Genomic DNA, 10,059 nt, shown 5'->3' with positions numbered 1-10,059 from the left:
TTTTAGACTAAAAAAACATTATTATACAATTATAATAATTATGACAACACATCATAGAAAAGTGCACTTATTACATACTATAAGATCCATGTATTTGGTGTGCACTCATTCTCAAATGTGGCAAATTATCTCTAAAGAAAGTTGAACTAGCCACATTTGCTCTTCAAACTTATAATCCCCTTCACAATGGGATAACCCAGAGCCAGCAAATAGCTAAGCAGAAAAAGTTGAGCAAACATCTTTTCAAAATCTTTGACATGGACCAATCTCCATAAGCCACCAAAGAAGCAAACAATGTTTATCACGAGTAATATACTCAATGGAACCATGAACAAACCTGCACCTTGGAAATTGAACTTACCCTCCTCATATTTCTTCAAACTTTCTTTCTCAATAACTTTGTTTGATAAAGTCAATTTTGCTTTGTTCAACCCAAAAACTTTCTTCATTGCTACCACAAAGGCAAATATGTTTCCAACAAGTGACCTCATGATCCAAATTCTTTGTTCATCCCACCATGATCTCAAAGGCCCACCACCACAAAGAATCTCAATCAAATGTTGACTTTGACTGGATATGAATAATATTGCAAAAACTCCAAACCATGCTTCTGTAACCTATTATATAAATAAATTAAACAATGTTAACTAATTGTATATAAATTCATTTTGTATATAAATATTTATACAATCCATAAATTAAAATACTATATATCGCTTTTGCTTCTATTAAAAACTAGCTAAAATAGAATCCCGGTCCTTTATTTGAATTTTTGGTTTCATTTTGATCTAACTTTTATACAATTTTGTTTTAGTCCCTCAATTATTATTTTTCCTTCCATCGATTTATCATGTTAATTTTCGTTAATTTGATGACACATGAAAAGTGTAAGAGATGTCATGTTTGCCAAAACTAATGCCATTAGTGTAAAATATTGGTATAATGACCAATTTGATAAAGGGTCAAAATGAAACCTAAAATTTAGATAAATGAGCAAAATTATACTTTAACCTAAATACTATAAAACACTACAAGATTTTAAACTAGCTGAGATGTCAGATAACTTTATAATATTTAACATGAAAGTTTTTTTATAAAAAACAAAAAAAAAACTACATACATAAAATAAACTTATTTAATAATAATCGATTGTTTACAAATTTTAAAAAAAAACTAATTTTAGATATCAAAATCATTAGTCACTAGAGACCATTTTATAAACTAAAAAATTATTAATATCTAAAACAATTTTTACTATTAATAAAAATTTATAAATTGACACCTAACTAATAGCAATCAAGATTTTAACTATTAATTATGTTCTAAATTAGTTTCTATTAGTATTTTAGGGACTAATTTAGAATTTAATTAAAACTAGATATGATTTAAAAATTTATAATATTTTATTAATAATTGAAATCACATTAGATACTAATAATTTTTTAATCAATCTAATTTAATTAATATCGTAACTAATTATTTTTTGTCTTTAAATTTAATTCATATTTAATAATTTTTTTATAGTAAAAGTTTAAATAAAGAGGGATAATAAAAAGAGTTGTATTAGAAGCTTACCATTGGAAAGAGAGGAATTCCTTTGAAGAAGCATAGTTGGGGAATGAGGCCATATATGAGTAAGGCAAGAACATATTGAGTTGTGGATGTAAAGTAGCAAAAGGTAAAGCTATGAATAATGGGCATTCTTGAAATCCCATAAGTGAAAGGGCTATATTTGGATATTCCTAGCAGGGAAAGTTCAGAGACCCATTTCACTTGCTGAGCCATACCCTCTTTAAAGTCAATCACTGCACATCCCAAGAAACATGCTCTTTTGGGGTAAAGGTAAGTTGATCTCCACCCTCTGCAGTGGAGAAGATACCCTGTAACTGTACTCTCCAGTAATATAGCATATGAGAATCCTACCTGTGGATTTCAATCAATTTACATTTACAAACTTATCAACTTTTTTCATATAATTAATCTAGAAATAAGAGAGAGTCTTGATATGTTGACAATCATATTTGTAAACTGACGTGACGTTCAATGAACGTAATTGATATGTAATTTTGAACGTAATTGTCAAAGTAACATTTTTCATAATTTAATTTGAATAAGTTCATACATATGCTAGTTATGTGTGTATACTTGCCTCTTTACCCCAATTTGTATCTTTTTCATAGGAACAAGAGGCCACTACTTGAGCTTCTTCCAAAATTACATCTCTAGGAATATGCTTTTTGGCATTTTGGTGCCCATAGATGATGGCCTTTAACGATTCAATGTACATGGTAGACTTGCCAAAGTTGTTTTGGGCATTATGTTCAAAGACATCTGTAACTATAAATCAAATTTCACATGTAAAATTATAAATAAATGTTTAGGTTTCAGTAAATGGACAATCCTCTAGAAAATGAGAAATCAATGAGATGATGACCAAATCTATCAGGTTAAGTTTTATGTCAATAAAAGAAAATTAGTATGATATGTCAATAAGTTCTAATTAAGATGAAAGACTATAGAATACAAAAGTTAGAAAAAAAAAGGGGAAATGTAAAATACATAAAAATGATAGTATATGGAGAATTTTACTTGTTTTAAGATCACATTGAGTAGGGTTTTGAAAACAAACTTATTAAAAATGATTTAGGAAACATGAGAATGAAGGCATATACCATTTTGATTAGGGCTTTGAAGGTGAAGTGCAGCTCTACTAATGTAACAACCACTACCAGCAAGACCTGGCCCTCTTAGTCCATCCATTCCTTGCCACAATGTCTAAAAGAAGGTCACAAATGTATGATTCATCAAAACAAAAACAAACAAGTTAAAGTGAAAGAATCAAACAATGATTTTATGTTTATTTACCTTAAAAGCACGCCTAGCTTGACTATCATAGATGTCTTTCTTGCTAAGGTTGTGAAACATTTGAGGAAATTGGACAAAAGCAACATCTTTGGAGGTTTCAGGATCAAGAAAAAAACACATGGCTTGTTTTGCTGAGGATGGATCATTGCAATACATATCACAGTCAACAACAAGCACATAAGGGCCATTGCTCAATAGCCCTGAGACTCTCAGCTGAAACCACAAATCATAAACATTAGAGACTCATAAATGAAAAAAGATAATTTTTTTAATCAGCAAAAAGAATATATAAATGAAAAAGTACATGAGGTACCCCAATCTCTATGCAATATTTTATATAAAATTTCCTTTAAAAAGAATAAGAAAACTACAAATCTCAAAGTTATAATATATGTGCAAAAGTTCTAAGACGAAATCAACAATTAACAATAACTCGAATACATTGTATAGGATAAAAAACCAGAAAAAGATCAAATTTAGAAAATACACACCAATGTATTGAGGGCTCCTCCTTTGTATCTATGAGGAATAGTTGGCCTTCTTTCACGAGACACATAAACCGCCATTGGCATTTCTGATTGCTCATTCATAATCTACAAAAACAATGTAACATAAACTCTATTTTAGTATGAAAAGAGTTGAAGCTTTCTTTTCTTAAGTGTTCCCTAATCTTATTCCACTACAAGAAAATCATGAAATAGAAACCAATTTTTAGAAACCAAAATAATTAGTTGCAATAGTAACTAAATTAGAGATCATTTTAGAAACTAAAAAAAAAATTGGTTTCGAAATTAGTTTATATTATTGTTAAATAGTTTTTAAATTGGTATCTAATTAACGACCAAAGTTTTTGCTACCAAATTCTATTTCATGATTTTTTTATAGTGTTCATAGTTATCTTCATGAAGTCTTCCAAGTATCTCTTACTACCTCTTGATCTCTAACTTCAACTCATGGGTAATTTGAAATGTAATAATAAAGTATATAAGGGGTTGTGTACCTCAATACGAGTTGGTCTATCAAACACAAGAGAACAATTTTTAGGGTCTTCCCCAAATATCTCTATATTTTTTTGCATATTATTGTACTTAGCCTGCAAAATAGAAAAACATCACATGAGTAGAAAATTAGTACAATTCCTCGAAGCTTATTCTAAAATACGACAAAAGGAAAACATGAGATAACATTAACAAATTAATATTAACATAATTATCAAGTGAATTTCACATTAGTTTTGTTGCTGACAACATAAATTTTTTTTCCAAGTTTTGGGAGCATCTTCTTCGAACTGACCCTATTTGATTATTTTTAAGGCCATAATTACTTGGAGTTTAATGCAATATATAATTTTTTTGTAAATATAAATTTGTTGATAGTGAGTAAGCTACCGTTGGTTGAATTGATTCTTGTTATAATTCTTAAAGCTCATATTATCCGTGATTTTCAATTGCTTGAAAATGCATAAAAAGTTTAACTTATAGTAGATAAACTTCTTTATAAAGATTTTAAAATAAATAAATATTTTTTTTTCTGAAAATTAAATTTACTATACTTTTTTAAATTTAACTTTTGTTCATGAATAAAAATTTAATTTATTTTTTATTTTAAAATATTTATTGAAAAGTAATTTGTTAAACATACACTACAAGAAAATCATGAAATAGAAACCAATTTCTAGAAACCAAAATAATTAGTTGCAATAATAACTAAATTAGAGACCATTTTAGAAACTAAAAAGAAATTTGGTTTCTAAATTAGTTTCTATTATTGTTAAATAGTTTCTAAATTGGTATCTAATTAACAACCAAGGTTTTAGAGACTAAATTTAGAAACTAAATAATTGGTATCTAAAACCTTAGTTGCTAATTAGATACCAATTTAGAAACTATTTAACAATAATAGAAAATAATAGAAATTAATTTAGAAACCAAATTTCTTTTTAGTTTCTAAAATGGTCTCTATTTTACTTCCTATTGTAACTAATTATTTTAGTCTCTAAAAATTGGTTTCTATTTGATGATTTTCTTGTAGTGATAGCTTACACACTATTGACACTTACTAATGCTTTTTGGTAAGTGATACTTCCTAATGCTTTTTGGTAAGTGATACTTCCTAATGCTTTGTGAAAGGAAAGGAATAGGAAGGGGAAATGGGCGGCTTCCTACAGATCAACATATTCAGAATAAGGGTTTGCATATATGTTCTATGTGTTCGCTTTGTGAAAAGTAAGAGGAATCTATTCAACATCTATTTTTTGAATGTTCTAACACATTCATATTTGGAGTTGGGTACGACAAATTTTTCTTACTTCTCATTTATCTAATAAGGATGATCTACTTTCTTTTATTAAGAGTGATGGTAGTCCTTTGGTTAAATTGATTAAGCTTGCGGTGATAACCTTTTCTATATGGATGATATGGCGTATGAGAAATTCTTTATGAATAAGTATAATCTACCTATGTATCGTTTGTGTTAACATATGGGTTTTGATCTAGTCTCCTCATATTTTTGTATTTTCTTTCTTTTTTCTTTTTTTAATAATATTTTTTTTCTTCATGTGATGGTAGATGATTGTTGTTACTTGAGGTGTCAGCTTAGCTGAGATGTCAAGTTGCATAGTGATGCCTAACACAAAAACTTTATATAAAAAAAAAATGAAAAATGAAATTGTTTTCATTTAATAGTATCCTAATGCTCTGGAAAAGGAAAGATAAAAGAAGAAAAAAATGAAAAATGAGTCTGTTTAAGTGAAAAACAGTGAAAATTTTATAATAGATTTGATTGGTAATAAAAATAAATTTAATTATATATTAATATATTTAGAAATAAAAATTTAAAAATACTTTAATGTACAAATTTTTGAAAATTAAATTAAGTTAAATTAATTTTAAATTAAAATATATAAAAAATTATATTTTAAAACAATAGTATATTAAAATAAATTATTTTACTTGATATTAAAATTTAAGTTAAATAATTTAACTTCGTATTATTCTAATATTTTTTAATTATTTATTTATAAAATATAATTATTAATAAAAATTTCTCATACTAACAAAGTTAATTGATTATATATATATATATATATATATATATATGACATAATTATTATGTTAAACATAAATTATATGCAATCGATATCGATTAGACATATAATAAATTTCTTTGTTTGTTTATTTTAATCTTCGTGTTTATTCTTTCCATTCTTTTACAGTTCATATGCACTTTTTCATTAAAAAGGGGAAAACATTTTCAAATTATCCTAAATTGTAAATTTTTTTACGATTTTACAATTTTTATAAGAAAAAATAAACTAAAATTACACAAAAACTAATGTTGTTTAATTTTTTTAAACTTTAGTTGTCCATAAATTAATTTTTATTTATAGGAAAAATAAAATTTATTTATTTTTCACATATTTCTCTTTTGTTTCATAAGCTAGTTCAAACATTAATTCTGAAGACAAGTTTTTCCAGTTTAGTGACTAAGAGTGAATACTATTCAGAGTGATAGGAATATTTTGTGTTTGTTTCCAGTCAATCAATTAAGATGAATATGAATGAAAGTAGTTGATAAATGGCATCTTACAAGATTGCCAAGAAATGCAGAGAATTATAAAGAAATTTATCTAATATATATAATATAATATAATATAATAATAAACTAACATATTTATATTTATAAAATAATAATATAAATGTATTTATAGAATAATAATAAAATAATATAATAATATAAATATAAAAATTATAAACTAATAATAATATACGTAAAATTTAAAATAGTAATAATATATAAAAAAAGTAAAAAAATTATAAATAATAATAGTAATTGAAATAAATTTTAAAATAAAAAAAAAAATTATAAACAGTAATAATAAAAATAAATATAAATTAAAAATCTAATAATAATTAAAATAAATTTATTAAATAATAATATTAACAGTATTTTTTATTTTAAAAATATATTTTATATGTATCTATAATAAAATAAAAATATTAAATAAATTTAGGGTTTAGTATTAATAAAAATAAATACTAATAATTAATAATAAAAAAATTATAATATATAAAAATAAATATACAATATTTTAATATTAAAAATTTTAGAAAAAATATTTCCTTTTTAAAAATTAGGATAAATTTTTACATTCTAATATTTTAAAAAAAGAAAAATTCCTACCACATATCACATCACTCACCATCTTTAATAAATTTCATAAATTTCATGTTACTAACCAACTCTAATAATTTTTCTCCACAACCTAACTCTCTTAACTATTTCCTCTTAAATCAATCCAATTTCATTTCCAGAAATCCTCACCTTTCTTCTTCCTAATCCACTAATCCAAACACACCATATAAAAGTAAATCCAAAATGAGTTGAACAGAGAAAAAAAGTTGGAAACAATTCTGAAACCAAATTCTTATATTCATCATAAGCCATAAGACCATGTAAAATGAAGATGCATGCATGCATACCTTCAGCTGTTCTTTCTCTGCCATGAATCCCTCAGTGCGGAGGAGCTCTTCATCTTCTCCCATGGGAGAGAAGAACACCTTCGGACACCTCAACTTCACACCATACTTTCTGCAGAAAGGGACCCACTCTTTCGCGAACTCCACAGCCTCTCTCATCCCGTACAGAGTCACGGGACACCCACCGTCGTCGGAGAGATACACCGCCAGTTTGCCGGAGGGGTAATCCATGGCCATGGCGGAGATAACAGTGTCCATCACCTGCACGGTGGGCTCCTTCTCAGGATCAAGCGTGCAGACGAAGATATCCACCGCCGGCAGCTTCTCCTCGCCGGGAAGCTTCTCCGTGGCGACAGAGCGCGTGACCGGGCGCCACCGGAAGGCCTGGTTGTAGAGCCAGAGCTCGGCGAGGATGGCCTCAGCCAGCGTCATGAGAAACCATGGGAGCGTTGGCTGGTGCAGAAGATGAGTTGTGCGGTAGTAAAAGAGAGAGAAGAGTGCGAGTGAGTGGAAGAGTATGTGAAGTCTGGTGAGAGAAAACCATGGCTGAACGGTGTGTGTGTGCAGGGTTGCCATGCCTCTTCTGCTTCTTCTACGTGCCAACTCACCTCCTTTTATTCTGTAAACCTACACGTGTCACACTCCTAATTATGCATGCACTTCTTTTATCTTCACACACTCTACAAAATGTGTCATAATTTAGGGAATTAGGTGATGCACAATAATAACATTCACATTCATGTGTTTTTATTTAACCAATAATAATTCTTTAATATCTACCCTTTTTCTCTTATTTCCACTTATAACTTTTTTTTGAGAATGAAATATTATATTTAATTAATAAAAAAATATTATTAATTGTTAAGTGAAGTATAAAAAAATATAATGAGGAAGAAAATAAAATTGTTGACGCTTTTCTAAAAAATAACATTTCACTTAACAATCCACTTTAATATTAAAATTTTAAATGAAAAAATAAAACAAATATTATTAAAATATTATTATTTAGGAATGTTAAATGAGTGATTTTATTGTGATGGTGTGATCACCATGTCAAAGTATTATCATGTTATTTAATGAAGATGTCATTTCTGAGCTTCATTGAAAGCATTTAAAGTAGTGTGGGGTTGTATGTTTATATTGGGAATAGTAAAATGTAGGTGTAGGGCTTAAATAGATAAAATGAAATGAATGCTTCACCACGAGTTCATTATTTTTTTATTATATTCACCAAAAATACTTTTTATCAATTAATTTAGACTGAGTAGAATAATCCCATTGAAAATGGCAACCTTATTTCTCCACCAATTTAACAAGATTTTCATGATCAAGACTTCAACTCAATGTCTTTAGTGAGTTTGATATAATTTTATGTCGATGGATCTATTTTTTTTATTTCTTAAAATGGATACATCTTAATTGTTTTACTTTATAAATAGAACCCACATACTATACATACTAAATATTATTATTATTATTATTAAATATTATATTTATTATTACATATTATTAATTTTATTAAATATTATTAATATAATACTAATTATATTATTTATATTATTATATTAATATTATTAATATAATACTAATTATACTATTTATATTATTATATTAATATTATTAATTTTATAATATTAATAATATGTATACTTATTAGTTATGATTATTATTATTTATGAATATTAATTATGATTTTATAATTATTCATATTATAATGATATTTTTAATATCATGTATATAATAATTATTATGAGAATAGTTGGTAGGTAATAGAGATTCGTAGGTAAAAGTTGTATGTAATAAGATCCGTGGATAATAGTTGGTAGGTAATGCTGAATTTATCTACGGATTTAAATTCGTGGGTAAAAATCCGTAGATAATACTAAATTTTTTTGTAGTGATTATTTAAAAATCTAAACTTTTGTGTGATTGAATGGTGTACTTGTGTGTGATATTATATATGAATAATGTGAAATTATGATTCATACATAATATTTTCAGGAAAGGAAATACCATGTTGAAATTGTTAAGGTGTGCATTTATTAGTGATTCATCTAGAATGAGGTATCTTGACTTACTGATGTATTGGAATCATATAGATGAATATTATCAGGTGATGATAAGTTGAAGCAGTTTCATATGATTGAATTTGCAGTTTGAAAGATATCTTATATGACTTGTTATATGAATTAACCTTGTCATATGAAATGATTTGGTACTAAGTTTATTATGCGGTATGTCTGTGGATTTCACAACAAGGTGATATGAAATGTGTAGATCTCTTAATCTAAGTCAATGCACGATTCTTTCGAAAATAGAGTAAAATGTTTATGTATGTTAGCCAATAGATTTCAAACATGAGTGTTGTTAAACAAAAGATAAGTGTAGACATTTAACTGTCTAGTTATATGAATGAATGATATTTTGTGATTCATATTGTATTCGCTGAATTAGATTAAATGTGATGATTCATGTGTTCTAATGTAAATTAAGAGACATGAGAACATTGAATGCGTATTATTATTAGTTTTATGTTATATCTTAAAATGTTTTTAATTAAGTTTAAAATTAAGTAAAGATAATATATAGTGTTATATATTTATATGAGAAATTTTTTATACTAATTAGTTTGTTGGTTAAAAAATAAATAGTTAAACGTAAAATATTTTTAAAAAACAAAAAATAAAGAAAATATATTATTATTACTTTTTTGAAG

At 26.5% G+C, this 10,059-nt stretch overlaps 1 protein-coding gene across 2 annotated transcripts; it reads right to left on the bottom strand.

The window, feature by feature from the left end:
- On the bottom strand, positions 1-8,037 carry LOC137821770 (quillaic acid 3-O-glycosyltransferase CSL1). Of its 2 annotated transcripts, none has more exons than XM_068626518.2 (8): positions 7,347-8,037; positions 3,866-3,958; positions 3,357-3,458; positions 2,866-3,078; positions 2,673-2,775; positions 2,146-2,337; positions 1,576-1,919; positions 1-617 (listed from the first exon to the last, which is right to left on the bottom strand). In XM_068626518.2, exons 1-8 carry the CDS (start codon positions 7,917-7,919, stop codon positions 147-149), a joined length of 2,091 nt encoding a protein of 696 aa, XP_068482619.2. In that variant the 5' UTR covers positions 7,920-8,037; the 3' UTR covers positions 1-146. The 2 variants fall into 2 exon arrangements, with proteins under 2 accessions (XP_068482619.2, XP_068482621.2); XM_068626520.2 differs by having other exon boundaries at positions 2,146-2,331; positions 7,347-7,990.
- Positions 8,038-10,059: the final 2,022 nt, after the last annotated feature.

The sequence above is a fragment of the Phaseolus vulgaris genome, chromosome 9, assembly GCF_051622355.1.
Source record: "Phaseolus vulgaris cultivar YP4 chromosome 9, ASM5162235v1, whole genome shotgun sequence".
NCBI lineage: Eukaryota > Viridiplantae > Streptophyta > Magnoliopsida > Fabales > Fabaceae > Phaseolus > Phaseolus vulgaris.
Note: the sequence above shows the minus strand (reverse complement) of the source record. Positions and strands in the feature narration are given on the sequence as shown.

Bases quoted from the DNA above. Each gene is read 5' to 3' on its own strand.
- LOC137821770 (XM_068626518.2), bottom strand. From the start codon at position 7,919: ATGGCAACCCTGCACACACACACCGTTCAGCCATGGTTTTCTCTCACC. The intron at 3,459-3,865 runs GTACACAACCCC...TTGTTTTTGTAG, and splicing joins ATAGACCAACTCGTATTGAG to ATTATGAATGAGCAATCAGA. The intron at 2,776-2,865 runs GTAAATAAACAT...ACCTTCTTTTAG, and splicing joins AAGCTAGGCGTGCTTTTAAG to ACATTGTGGCAAGGAATGGA.